Here is a 14,604-nt window from a genome sequence, read left to right as displayed (position 1 = left end):
AATTGGTTGCCGGTTTTGAGCTGCAAATAAAAACCAAAAGATCTGGCTCTCCAGAACCAGGGATGCAGGCCCCCGAACAGGACAAACGGGTTCATTCATACAATTTGAGCAAAACATAATTTCCAAAAATACATGTCTAAGTGGCTGTATTTAGACAACACAAGAGTACACAAGTACAAGTACACAAGACACCTGCTCCATTTCATAGTCGGCCCTGTACTTCTGTGCCACGTAGATTGTTGTTGCTGGTATATTCCAGGCAGCTGTCCCAGCTAGCCGGTGTAGAGTTTCAGCTGTGTTTCGCGCGCCCCGTACGGTGCCCTTGGGCCATGTCAGCCGGGGGTGGGGGGGGGGGGAGGGAGCTCAGACCAACAGGAGCACTGTGACTCAGCAAGTGCCACCCCGCCCCCCTCCCGGCCTTCCCTTTTCCCCAAAATGTGCCCCCTGAGGGTCAACAGAGGGGATCTGTCTGCCCCCCCCCCCGCCCCCAACCCCATCCCGTGCCGTACGAGTGCAGTCGCAGGTCTGCTGTCTAAAGACGTCGCGCTAAAAATAGCCTCAAAAATCAACACTCACTCAGAGATACACACGCAGACAGAGGCACGCTCGCACAGAAACACACTGGCACCGGCAAACACACACTCGCACTCAGGCAGGCTCCCAGATAAACACACAGTTCCGGAGTGAGTGAGAGGGGTTGGGATTGGGTTGGGAGGGGGCGTGTCTTGTTGTGCCAGCCGAGCGGCGATTGTGAAACCGGCGACTGCGATACAGACACAGAGGACGCGACGGAGCGGACGGCAGAGAGGAGTGCCTCGGGCGAGCGAGAGAGCGAGCGGAACGAGCGCGTGAGAGCGAGCGAACGAGCGAACGAGCGCGTGGAGGATAAAACGCCACCGAGCGAGAGAATGAGCGAGGGAACGAGGGAGATGGAGGGCGAGCAGACGCCTCCCGCCGCGGCGGACCCCTCCTGCCCGGGCTGCCGGGGCGGGGACCCCCTGCTGCTCCCCTGCGGGCACCGCCTGTGCGCGCCCTGCCTGACGCTGTGCCAGAGCGAGCTGGGGGAGCGGGCCTGCACCGTCTGCTACGGCCGGGACGTCCTGGACAGCGTGGTCAAGGGGCTGCTGGACTCCCTCTTCCGGGGCCAGCCTCGGCGGGACGCGCCCCCCGGGGGGGAGGCCTGCTCCTGCTCCCTGCACGGGGAGAAGCTGACGCTGTACTGCATGGAGGACGAGGAGCCGGTCTGCTCCCTCTGCAAGGCCGCCGAGCACCAGGAGCACGAGTGCTGCTCCAGTGAGGAGGCTGTGCAGGACTGCAAGGTAGGACACACACTCTCATACACACGCTTACACACACACTCACATACACTACACACACACACACTCACACACACACTCTCATACACACACACACACTATACACTACACACACACACACTCACACACACACTCTCATACACACACACACACTATACACTACACACACACACACTCACACACACACTCTCATACACACACACACACTATACACTACACACACACACACTCACACACACACTCTCATACACTACACACACACTATATAGTATACACACACACATACACACACACACTCTCATACACACACACACTATACACTACACACACACACACTCACACACACACTCTCATACACACACACACACTATACACTACACACACACACACTCACACACACACTCTCATACACACACACACACTATACACTACACACACACACACACTGCACACACACTCTCATACACACACACACACTATACACTACACACACGCTCATACACACACTATACACTACACACTCATAAACACACACACATACTCATATACACACACACACTCATACACACACTATACACACACTCATACATACTCTTACACACACTCACTCATACACACACACACTATACACTACACTACACTACACACACACACACTATACACCACACTACACACACACACGCTATACACTACAGATACACACACACACACACTATACACTACACTACACACACACACGCTATACACTACACATACACACACACTCACACTATACACACACTTACACACACTATACACCACACGCACTCATACATACACACACACTATACACTACACTACACACATACGAATACACACACATGCTATACACTACACTACACACACACACACACATACACATGCTATACACTACACTAAACACACACACACACGATACACTACACACACATACGAATACACACACACACATGCTATACACTACACTACACACACATACTCATACACACACATGCTATACACTACACTACACACACACACATGCTATACACTACACTACACACACACATGCTATACACTACACATACACATACTCATACACACACACCAACTCATACACATACACACTATACACTACACTACACACACACTCACACACACTAGACACTACACACACACTCACACACACACACACACACATACACACTCTTACACACACTATACACCACACACGCACTCATACACACGCACACACACACTTGCACACTATACACTACACACACAAACACACACTTAAACAATACACAGACACTAAAATACACTACACACACATAAAGCATACAAAGAAGCATTCTACAAACCATTCACAATTCACCGCATTTACATTGTTTATACTATCATAAACATTTCAAAAGAAGCTCTGCAACAGAAAAGAGTCAGATAACCTGCACATGGTAAAGCAAGGAGGACTGCTGGATGGAAGAGGACTATCTTTTACTGTTAGCTGGCGCTTGGTATTCCACATGTGCATTCTATATGTGGGACAGAGAGCCTTTGGTGAAGTCCAGGCTTGATGCAGTGCTGGATACACTCTGCACACTGTCGGTAAACTACGAGCCCTATAGGTAAATACTGTTGGAGCTTTAGCAGTGGATGTTTGCTGTGTGCTGGGGGTCTTTGCTCACGCTGGATGCTGTCATGTTCTCAATGTCAGTGTGCAGCTGCTGTGGGCCTCGAACCCGGGCCTCCACCTGCCTTCACTGCACAGCAAGGCACAACCTCCCAGGCTAAAGACCAGGGTGCCCCAGGCATCTCTAAACTCTGTGTTTCCCCTGCCCTCAGAGGGAGCTCAGGACCACGTTGAAGATCCTGGAGGAGAAGCTGGAGGCTCTGAACGTGGCCAAGCAGACCTGCGATGAGACAGCTGAACACATTAAGGTAGGGCAGGGGCGTCCAATCTTATCCGAAAAGGACCGGTGCGGGTGCGGGTTTGGTTGTAGCTCAGCGCTGAGACACCTGATTCTACTGATGGAAGTTATTGATTGAAGACCACAACTAGTTAATCAGTTGAATCAGGTGTCAAGGTGCTGGCTAAAACAAAAAAACTTGCACCCTCAGTGGCCCTGTTCAGATACGATTGGACGCCCCAGGAGGTAGGGCCTCCTGGATTAATTTTTAAAATTGACTTTTTATATAAGGGAGACACTGAACTCTCCTGGTTGTTTGTTTACTTTAGTCAGACCAGTCGAAAGCAGAGAGGCTAACAGACAGAGAAGGGACCACAGCCAGTTATATCCGCGTAGGGGGAACCGCATCTGAGCCACCTGTTGTACCAACACCGCCATGCGTGTTACCTAACAAATTTACTTCTAACGTTTTCCAATTTGCACGTAGAGGTCACACATTTCACACCGTGGCAACACGGCTTCACACATCTCACGAGGCAGCATGCACACGCACGCACGCGTGGCACATTGTCTCTTACATTCATTCGGTGATTGACAGCACCCAGAGACATGCCGCTCCATGAACTCCTGTCCCCTCTGCGACGGGTCAGCCAGTTCTCTAAGGGAGGTGGTCCCGCAGCGGACACTGCGGTTCAGTAAATATATTCCTGTTCCCCTTTGCCTCCGCATTTAATCTCTGGGTTAGACCTTTAAAGTTTTCCCAACGCCTGTGTGAAAAAACTGTTGGTGGCTCAGTGGAACTTGCTTTACGAAAATAACGAAACAATATTGGAACAGAATATGGAAAAATAAGGAGGACATTTGTGCCGCACGGTCTCGAAAAGAATCTGGACCGGTGCCAGTGCCGACTGTGGCCGGTTGCTCCACAGGGCGATGCGCTCCGCCCAAGGCATGGGAGGGTTCAGTCGGTTAGGGGTCAGCGTTTCACCACTCTTCAACAAGCCCCGCTAGTTGACTGGGCGCCCGTGGACTACACAGTCAAAGCCGCATAAAGAAAGGTCTTCCTCCGACTCCACCCTATGCAATCTTAGCTGTAGTCTGCGTGGTGAAAAGAAGCGGCTGGTGACACCACGCGTTTCAAAAAACCACGGATGTCTGAACTCTCCCAAAAAGGTGAAGTGAATGAACACGGCTGTGGTTGTAGATAACTGGATGTTCAAAATCAGTATGAGAAATTGAATTGTTCCACCCCACATAGGGCACCAAATAAATTTTAAAAATAAAGATATACATTTTCCCTTTGTTGGCCCCAGACCCAGAGTCTTCAGACCGAGAGGCTAGCGAAGGAAGAGTTTGAGAAGCTCCACCAGTTCCTACGTGATGAAGAGGAGGCCCTAGTAGCCTCTCTGAAGGAGGAAGAGGAGGAGAAGACCCAGAAGATCAGGGAGAAGATTGAGAAGATGGCGGGGGAGATAGCCTCCCTCTCCGACACCATAAAGATGGTGGAGGAGCAGCTGGAGGCCGAGGACATCTCCTTACTGCAGGTAAAGGCAGAGGAGGACACCTGACTGCCACTGGAATACAAACACCCCAAATACAGGGTGCCAAACAAAACAAAACGGATGAATTTATCAAAGAACCCCACCTTGAATAATGCATTTTTAGATTGTATTTAGACAGTCCTGCTGTAATGTTCCGAATCCAGGATCCAAATTTTTAAGGGATTGGGCGAGTGTTTTCAAGATTATTTCTCCACGCTGAATTAAAACAGTTTGGTGCAGGAGGATTTGGAGGAGGTGTGGTGCTCATTGAAGCATTCACAAGCTGTGCTCACTTTTCAACAGTGACAAGTTCAGATGATAGTTTCTTTATGGGGGGTGGTGGTGGTGAGAGGTGGGGGAGATGTGTCAGGAATGTACCTTCTATAAGCCTCTTGTCTTTTTCTTTGTGAAATCTTGAATAACATCCAGAATATTTATATAATTTATTAAAAAACTGTGAAATTAATACTTTGGCACAGCAGCCTTTCAAAGTTATTTGACCCAAAAAACGTGGGGGAACATTTACAATAGTGGATATATAATATGGATCTATAGAGTGATCAAGCTTTCCTCCAATACATGTTTGTGTGTGTGTGTGTGTGTATGGTGTGTGTGTGTGTGTGTCTGTGCACGTGTGTGTGTGTGTGTGTGTGCGTGTGTGTGAGTGGGAGCTGCTTCTTTAGTCTTCCCTGAATGAGTGTGATTGAGAAGCCTCTCCTCTCTCTGCTGTCTGTCCCGCAGAACTTCAAGACCACCGTGCAAAGGTAGGTGACCCTCTTTTAGCATCTCTGCCCCACTCTTCCTCTGAATAGAGCACACTTCCACTCATCTGAACTGTGAGTATTAACAGAGTAACACTGATACTCATCCAAACTCTGAGTATTAACAGAGCAACAGACACCCAGACTTTGAGTATTAACAGAGTGACTCTGAGTATTATCAGTGTAACCGTGAGTATTAACAGAGTAACAGACACCCAGACTTTGAGTATTAACAGATTGACTGAGTATTAACAGAGTAACTCTGAGTATTAGTAACCCTGCTGAATGTTGGCGGCAGAGCGCAGAGTACGCCGCGGGAGCCAGACAAGGCTGTGGGGGCGCTGATCGATGTGGCCAAACACCTGGGCTGCCTCAGGCACCGAGTCTGGGAGAAGATGCAGGGGATCACTCAGTACAGTGAGTGTTTGTGTATGTCTGCATGTGTATGGGTGTCTGCCAGCGTACTGTATGCATGTGTGTGTATGTGTATGTATACGTGCGTGTACATGTACATGTACTGTGTGTAGGAGTATGAGTTCGTATGCTTCTGTGCTTGCGTGTGTGTGCTTGCACGTGTATACGTGTGTGTGTGTGTGCGTGCACTGTGTATGCATGTGTGTACGTGTGTGTGCACTGTGTATGCATGTATGTGTATACTTTTGCTTGTTTGCATGTGCTGTGTGTGTGTGTGCCTAACTCTGCTTTAAATGTGTTGCCTTCTCTCTCTCTCCCCCTCCTTTCCTCCCTCTCCACTTCTCTCTCCCTCCCTCCCTCTCTCTCTCTCCCTCTCTCCCTTTCCCCTCCTCTCTCCCTCCCCCTCTCTCCCCTCCTCTATCCATCTCTCTCTCTCTCCCTCCCTCTCTCTCTCTCTCTCTCTCTCTCTCTCCCTCCCTCTCTCTCTCTCTCTCTCTCTCTCTCTCCAGTGCCCGTGGTTCTCGATCCCAACACGGCAGACGTCTGCCTGGTGCTGTCGGACGACCTGACCACCGTGCTGTACACCGACGAGGAGCTGCGTCTCCCGGACAACCCCGAGAGGTTCAGCTACTACGAGTGCGTGCTGGGGTCCGAGGGGCTGGGCGCGGGACGGCACGCCTGGGAAGTGGAGGTCGGGGACAGCTCCGAGTGGGCGCTGGGCGTGGCCAAAGAGACGGTCCCGCGGAAGGAGTGGTTTCCCATGAGCCCCGAGACGGGGCTGTGGAGCATCGGCCTGTACGCGGGGGAGTACCGCGCGCGGGCCCCCGTCTCCTCCCCCATCGCGGTTAAGAAGAAGCCCCACAGGGTGCGGGTGCAGCTGGACTGGGACAGGGGGAGGCTCACCTTCTCCGACCCCAGCGACAACGCCCTGCTCTACAAATACCAGCACCGCTTCACCGAGAGGGTCTTCCCGTACTTCTCCAACACCTCCAAACGGAACCCGCTCCGCATCCTGCCCGGGAAGGTGTCCGTCGCCGCGGAGTAGCGCCGCGGAAACCGGGCCGGACTCGGGTTCTGACGGCGCCTCAGTGTCAGTGTTGGGGACGGCACTGGCACTGCCCAGAGTATGCATGCAGTAGTGCGGGGATCTCAAACAAGTCGCCATTCATTCAAAGTGCACTTCAGAGAGTTCTGCACATTTAGAAACAAACGTTTAAAGATAAAAAATAAATAAAAAATAAAGATAATACGCTGCGACAGAGCGACAGCCAAACTGCCGTCCAAAGCTGACGGCCAGCTTAGTCCTTGTAAAAAAAGGGTGTGTGGAGTCCTTACCCAGTCAGGCCCTGAAACTTAACACTTGAGGGCTGAAACGCATCGGAAACCAGCAGGTACCATAGTCCCCCGCGAGTGTTGTGAGATCCCTGAAGCACTGAAGCCTTAAGATATTTCATCTGAGTTTGTGAAAAAGCCAATGACCTTAAATTGAACCTTTGGTTGCAGTTTGTTCTTTTGGTTGAATAATTGTCGTTGTAGTGTGCTTCATTAAATTGTATCCGTTTTCATTGCTGTTTTCATCACATATCAATCAGCATTTTGTTGGTTCAGATGTATGCCAGAGGGAAGAAAATAATGTTTTTTTTTTGTGGGAGTTACTGAAATTCAAATGCATTTGAAAGCCGTTTGATTTCACTGTACTGAAGCTGTTTTTTTTTTTACTGTAAAAATAGGCAAACTGCATGTCTGGCTGTGCATATTTTGCCCTGTGTTCCTTGTTTTGAAAAAGACTTGGGTTACAGGACAAACTGTGCAATGAAGTTCTGGCTGGATGCCGAATTCGCCTACCGGTGTGTGTGTTTATTTTGTGAATGGTGTTCCTTCGCGTGAAGCCCGGGCGAGTTCATATTTCTGTTGGAATTCAGACTTGCATTTTAATAAAGAAATTCACAACCAGGTCGTCTGTTCCGATGTTTTCTGCACAGGATTAAGCGGCGGCGTTGTAATAACTCGATTTCACGCGGGGGCCGTCACGCCGCGGCAGTTCAGTCTCTCCAGCAGGATGACGCCGCACCTGCTGCGGTCCGTCCGCAGCGCCCTGGGCCACGTGACCGTCGCTGGGACACCGGGGTTGCGGAACTCGATGCTCCGGCGTTTTGGCGCCCACACAAGTTTGTGACCTTTCCATCTCGGTGCTCGTTAAAACAGACATGCGGATCGATGGCTGCACCCGCACGAGCAGCCGCCAAGTGTAAACTGGAGAAACACACGGACAGAAAAACAGCTGGTGCTGCCTGGCTACGGTCTACTTCAACACCGCAGCCGGTTTGGTCCCCCCCCCACCCCACCCCACTCCACCCCACTCCACTTGCATGCAAGCAGCGTCGGCTACACATTTTCATGCAGTCCATGAAGCCCCTCGGCCAAATATTTGCCACCTTCCTCACCGTTTATCAAAATTGAATCTGTTCAATAGCTTCCGCGGCTTTATTATATTGGTCTGTTTATTTCACAGATGTCAGATGCCAAGGTCGCATATGCAAAGCAATTCACAAAGCAATAGTAATGGCCATTCTGCAGAGGATTATGCAGGTAAAGTGTAGGTAACAAGTCAATACGCAAAGTGTAGAAGACATAAACTACACACACACACACACACATACACCACGCATTCACACACACACGTACGCACACACACACACCACAGGCACGTACACACACACACACATCTGTTCAGTGAAAGAGTATTTCCTATATTTGCCATAAGTCATGAAATGATAAAATAGTTTTTTGTCAGTGTGATTGGTCCCTCTGAATCCCCAGGAAATAACTGTCTACAGTATAATCTTTCATTGCAAATATAAGACAGTCTACCACCTAAAACAATAACAGTCACAGTGAGCTTGTGGCTTCTCTCTCACAGGAAAAGTGGAGCCACAGCGTCTCCTACTGGAGAACTGGCAGAGCTGCAGGTCAAGGTGCACAACAGTGACTCATGCAGGGCGTTAAAATGTCTTTAAGAAACAGAACCTGCGCCGCTTGACGGCTCTGGAACAGAGTGCTTAGACAGTTGCACAAAGCAAAAAGAAGTGCTTCACAACGGCCCTAAGAGATAAAGAGAGTGGTGCAATGACACGAAAACAAAATACCAGCTAAAAGAAACCGCAGGCTCAAATGAGGAAGAAGACAAACTGAACTTAAAAATGGGCCGCAGACAAACTGCAAACAAATTTCACATTTTCTTTTACTCTTGTTTAATTTATAAAACAAAATTGCTGCCGGACCACAGGGCTGTCTGCAAGCAGTTGGCAGTTGGGCGTCCGATGGAGCTGCCAGCCACGGTCGGTCAGCGCCGATACGGTTCGAACCCGGGGCCGCGAAGCTCACCCACGCGCGACCGTGCGGCGCCTTAACTCAGTGAGCCGCCCAGCAGCTTCCTCTACTGATGACCTTAAATGGAGAAAAACTTAAAACGTTCACACACCCCTGTGCCACCAATGTCCAGTGCACTTGTGAGGACTGGGACAAAACACTGGAGGATCTCTTCAACGTGCTGCATACGGTGTGTATTAAAGCAGCAAAAACACGGCTGTGTGTTATAGCAGACTAATCTCTTATTATACACAGGTGAGCTACACGCTGAGCCCCAGGCTACCTCACCAGTGCATGAGTGAGAAATATGTAAAGCAGTGAGCTGTACAATCCCCCCTGGATAAGCACAAATATACGAAACAAATATATAACAATATATAACACAGATCTCACGCATTCTTTCATCATATTAAACCATGGCTCAGAAACAGGGTGGCCTCAGTCTTCAGTCCCATCATCATCATTATCATCATCATCACTCTACTCTGGTTCTTCATCCCAGAGGAGAACATTCTGGATACAAGTGATAAAGGCCGAAGGTCCATCTGTAAACTGCACACTCTTAATCTGGCCTTCACGACCCAACGGCTTAAAAATCAGTCAGAACTCCGGTTACCATTAGATGTGGATTTATTTTTAAAGCATTTTACTCCCTTTGATACATTTCTTAAATTATATATATTTATTAATATATTTATTTATATATATATCACATCCGGTATACAGTAGGTCTTCCTATTCCATCGGCATCTTGTAGCAGATCCAAAATAAAAGTCATCAGTTTCTCCCAAGTGGAATAGTTCTACAGTATCAGTGCAAAACGACCAAAGCAAAGCTTTAAAAAAAGTACATTTTATCATATATGTATCCACACAGTATATCCTGCATTTAAATTTTGTTTCCAGTGTTAAATAAAAAAAAACACTTCTTAAAAAGAAAAGCCACTATTTTAAAAAATAATTAGGGTAAAGTGTTTACAGTGGAAAACCATTCTGTGTAGGTTGAATGGGTTCATTCAAATCACACACAGCACAAAGCAGTATTCTTCAGAATAGCACACTGCCACATTTCATTACACGGTGCGATGTAAAACGCCGTCTCGAAGTATGTAACGCTCCGCAGGGCAGCGTTGATCTCCCTGTGTGAATTCGGACCTCGTGAGGTGTATAAAGCACCGGAAGTGGGCACAGCACGAGGTCAACAGGCTGGCAGCCGCACACATCGGAGAGGAGATGCTGACGGACGCTCAGGCTCTGGGAATCAGTCCCACAATGCTGAAGAGTGCAAGCAGTGCTGCGGCACACACATACAAATGCACACACACACACACACACACACACACACACACATACACACACACACAAACAAACGCACGCGCACGCACACGCACACAGACAGACAGACGGATGGTTGCTGTGGAGACGAGATGACCTCAGTGACCTCAGATGCCTCTCTTTGCCTCCCTGCTCAGCTCCACAGCTGAGAGAGACTCCAGAGTGGGGCTCCACGGGGCTGTGCTCACCACCAGCACACTGGTCATCGGTCCTCTCCAGTCAACTTCCCTTCAGTTTTCACTGGACGTAGGCAGAGGGAAAAGGCAGACCCCCACCAAGCAGTGTTTTTCAGTCCAATGGGGGGGGGTGTTTGTGAGGGTGGGGGCAGGGGACGCGATGGACACCCTTTGCGGCTGACGGTCGAGGTACGCAGAGAACCAGAGCCGCCCCGGCCGCAGGGTTCAGTGGGGAGGAAGTTTTCGACGGCTCGCAGCCCGGAGGAGCTGAGGTCACCGGCGTCGGATTTGGGCATCCGTTCCTCTTTGGCCCGGCCTCCCGCCGATACGGTCCACTTCCTGCCCGACTCCGAGGAGATCGAACGCCATCGCACTTCACGTCCTCTCCATCCTTCCCCTTTTCCTCTCTGCGTCTCTCCGCACCGCGCCGTCAGCAGTCGGAGACCTCCGAGCAGGTGTTGGAGTCGCTGGGGTTTGTCTTCCGCTGACGGACGCACTTCTCCTCGTCCTGGAGTGAGAAACACGGGGACGCGCTTCAGACACACCGCGCCCGATTGTGAACACGCCAAAATGTCTGCAGGGGCTCAGGAGTTACGCTGTTTCCAGTGTAACAGTAAACTACCTGCAGGCTGCTGAAGTTGCACATAATCGTTAGGCTACCTTTGTTAGGGTAGTAAGAGTATTCTTAAAGGTTCGTAAAAGCATGTGAGCAAGGAGAAGGTGTGTGTACCTGCAATGATAGTAATGTGAGGTAGTTTGTGTGTGTGTGTGTGCGCATGTGCATGCATGTGTGTGTGTGTAGAAGAGCAGGTGTGTGTCCCCACAATGATAGTAATGCAAGGTTGTGTGTGTGTGTGTGTGTGTGTGAGCGCATGCATGTGTGTGTGCATGCATGTGTAAGTGTGTGTGTGTGTGTGTGTGTAGAAGAGCTGGTTTCCCCCCCCAGAATGATAGTACTGTGAGGATGTGTGTGTGTGGGTGCATGAATGTGTGAGTGTGTGTAGAAGAGTAGGTGTGTGTACCGTCTGGAAGACCCCATTGGGCCCCCACTCTCCAGGGGAGTGGTCCTCTGGGTCATCTGCCTCATCCTCTTCCTCCTCCCCCTCTTCCTCCCTAACCGTGTCCATCCCGTCCTCCTCGTACTCTGTCAGGCAGTCAGACTCCTCTGCTGCGGGACAGACAGACAGATGGACACAGTCACAAACACACACATAAGCAAAGAGAAATACACACAGAGAGACAGGCAAGGACAGAGGGACACAGTCACAAACACACATATAAACAAAGAGAAATACACACAGAGAGACAGGCAAGGACAGACAGATGGACACAGTCACAAACACACATATAAGCAAAAAGAAATACACAGAGAGAGACAGGCAAGGACAGACAGAGGGACAAAGATGACGGGTGGACAGTTGAGAGATGCTGATGGATATTCAAACTCCAGGAATTTCACCCATAATGCACACACACACACACACACACACACACACACACACACATACACACTTAAAGACACAGACCACCTAGATGTCCAATGACCTCACTGGACCAAAGGTGAGTTAGTGTTTGTCGCAAAAATAGTCTTGGATTTTATGTATTTTTACATAAGTAAAATATTTCTCAAATGAGTTTGATATCCTGCTTAGAAATAGGTAAAACATTTAAAGAAGTAATTCCTTGGATAAAGAAGCACATAATTTACATCAATCATTTAGTTACATCTGAGTTGAAAATGCATGAAAACTTCTATAAAAATCACTCTAAGTTTTCATTAGTAATTAGCATATTATTATTAAAAGCAGCATGAGCTCATGTTCTAGTTGTGGGGACCTCACCCTCAGCTGAAACGTAGCTATGGACCGGTTCGATACGGGACACGATCTCGGCCAGGTCCGTGAAGTCTGCTCCAGGGCACGTGTAGGACTGAGAGGAAACAAGCGTAACCATGGTGATTAAGACCCAGGCATCGAAACGGATGTGCACTGTGTGTGTGTGTGTGTTTGAAAGGGACTCACGTCTGTCTTCTTGCTGTCATTGTAGTCAGCAGAGCGGTGATCTTTCAGCATGTTGTCGATGATGTCACCTCGAGCCCATCCAGTGAACAGAACCTTGCCGTGGTCGTAGCCCACGTCCTGAAAGAGGAAGCGGGGACATTAACATAAATTACACAACCGATCCTTCACACACACAATGTCAATATCAATATCACGCCAAAATCAATCAGCACAAGTTTCAAACAAACCAACACAGTAAAGACAGCCGAAGTGTCTGATGTCACCTCTGTTGTGTTTGAGGAGAACATTCCACGTCCCCTCACCCCCATGCCCCCCCCCCCCCCCACACAGGCCCGCCTCAAAGCCCACACCGCTAATAACAGCGCTGATGCTCCATTGATGGTAGACACCAGAAGCATTTACGGGTCGCGTTTTGGGTGATGATTTGTAACGGCACCCAGGAATAGTGGAAATGCATTTTATTATGGCCAGGTCGTCACTATAAAAGAGAATGCATTCTCAATGACCTATCCGGTTAAATAAAGGTGATGAATAAAGCAGGAACAATAACCGGAACTGGGCAATCCCAACAAGACAAGAGATTAAATTGTTAGTCAGCTAGCTTCTGTCACGGATAGTTAGCTCAAGCTAACTAAACAATTCTGCTCATTTTAGTATGAATGAGAGTAGATTCAAAATTATTTATGCCATTGATTTATCAATATTTGTTAAAAAGAAAATTGAGATATTAGATAAATTACTGTAGCAAGCAAGCTACACAAAGAGTGTTAAGGTTTTCCATGGAAGCAAATAAATAGAAAGTTAACATTAAGGATAAAAGAACAATATCTAAACTTTCACAAATACCAAGAAAAACAAGTAGAGGACTGTGAGCAAAATAGGTGTGGACAGTAGGGAAGAGGATTGTGGGACAGTTTAAAAACATGTGGACAGAAGAGAATTGTGGGACAGCATAAAGCAATTACAACCAGAAGAGAAGAGTATTGTAGAACAGTGGAAGGTCGGTACAGACAGGAAAGAGGAGGATTGTGGGTTAGTGTATTGACAGGACAGAAGGAGATTCTCAGCAGAAGACGCAGCCTCGAAGGCAGCGGAGGGCAGGGGGAGGAAGGACTCACGTAGATCTCGTCGAACTTGCCGAAGTCCATGGTCTTGAAGCGGTCTATGGGCGGGCGGATGTACTCGCAGTAGGCGCTCTTCTTCACCACCTCCAGCTGCCGAACGCACGACACGTAGGCCAGGCGGGACTGGATCTCCGCCATGTCTGGGACCTGCAGGAAGACCCCAGGAAACGCCTCACTCGAAAAAGCACAGGAGCAGCAGGCCCCCCCCCCCCCCCTCTCAGCACCTCCCAAAGCCCCGGCCCCCCCGCCCCCGCCCCACGACGACGTCGCCGCTCGAACCTTGACTTTCTCTGCCCAGGGGTTTATCCGTTTCCACAGCAACCACCAGCCGGACAGGCTGTCTCCGTAGTTGCAGAGGTCGGTCTCGTCCTGGCTGCCCACGTCGATGGCGATGACCGTCTTGGCGCCCATGTTTCGGGCGATGTCCGCTGTGGGACGTGCGATGCAGGGCAGACGTTTGGGGCGTGGATGGGAACCCACCGGCAGCAGCAGCGGGAAACCAATCAGAGTTCAGTATCATTCATGTGGGTGGAGTGGAGGAGGTGGGGTGGGGATACGAGGGTGTTCATGTCCCCCCCAAGACACAAATTTGTTCTAGCATTTACAGATACCAGGGAAAATGCAGTCACACCCCCACAAAAAAC

The 14,604-nt window shown here is 49.4% G+C and overlaps 2 protein-coding genes across 9 annotated transcripts in view; one reads left to right on the top strand and one right to left on the bottom strand.

Annotated features, from left to right (window-relative positions):
• Nucleotides 1-538: 538 nt before the first annotated feature.
• Nucleotides 539-7,889, top strand: LOC135248690 (E3 ubiquitin-protein ligase TRIM39). The gene is made up of 6 exons (XM_064323544.1): nt 539-1,319; nt 3,156-3,251; nt 4,534-4,764; nt 5,503-5,525; nt 5,821-5,939; nt 6,446-7,889. Exons 1-6 carry the CDS (start codon nt 909-911, stop codon nt 6,979-6,981), a joined length of 1,416 nt encoding a protein of 471 aa, XP_064179614.1. The 5' UTR covers nt 539-908; the 3' UTR covers nt 6,982-7,889.
• Nucleotides 7,890-10,511: 2,622 nt separating this feature from the next.
• pnpla6 (patatin-like phospholipase domain containing 6) overlaps nt 10,512-14,604 on the bottom strand; it is a 39,887-nt gene continuing 35,794 nt past the window's right edge. For all 8 annotated transcript variants that reach the window (XM_064323522.1, XM_064323526.1, XM_064323521.1 and 5 more), the window contains 6 exons: nt 14,240-14,388; nt 13,955-14,107; nt 12,837-12,953; nt 12,657-12,744; nt 11,838-11,983; nt 10,512-11,323 (listed from right to left, as the gene is read on the bottom strand). In XM_064323522.1, coding sequence (XP_064179592.1) covers nt 11,246-11,323; nt 11,838-11,983; nt 12,657-12,744; nt 12,837-12,953; nt 13,955-14,107; nt 14,240-14,388 — 731 coding nt within the window. In that variant the 3' untranslated portion in view covers nt 10,512-11,245. The remainder of the gene's footprint in view (nt 11,324-11,837; nt 11,984-12,656; nt 12,745-12,836; nt 12,954-13,954; nt 14,108-14,239; nt 14,389-14,604) is intronic.

The sequence above is a fragment of the Anguilla rostrata genome, chromosome 2 (genome assembly GCF_018555375.3).
Source record: "Anguilla rostrata isolate EN2019 chromosome 2, ASM1855537v3, whole genome shotgun sequence".
Classification (NCBI taxonomy): domain Eukaryota; kingdom Metazoa; phylum Chordata; class Actinopteri; order Anguilliformes; family Anguillidae; genus Anguilla; species Anguilla rostrata.
Note: the sequence above shows the minus strand (reverse complement) of the source record. Positions and strands in the feature narration are given on the sequence as shown.

Bases quoted from the DNA above. Each gene is read 5' to 3' on its own strand.
- LOC135248690 (XM_064323544.1), top strand. From the start codon at position 909: ATGAGCGAGGGAACGAGGGAGATGGAGGGCGAGCAGACGCCTCCCGCC. The intron at 3,252-4,533 runs GTAGGGCAGGGG...TGTTGGCCCCAG, and splicing joins AGACAGCTGAACACATTAAG to ACCCAGAGTCTTCAGACCGA. The intron at 4,765-5,502 runs GTAAAGGCAGAG...TCTGTCCCGCAG, and splicing joins AGGACATCTCCTTACTGCAG to AACTTCAAGACCACCGTGCA.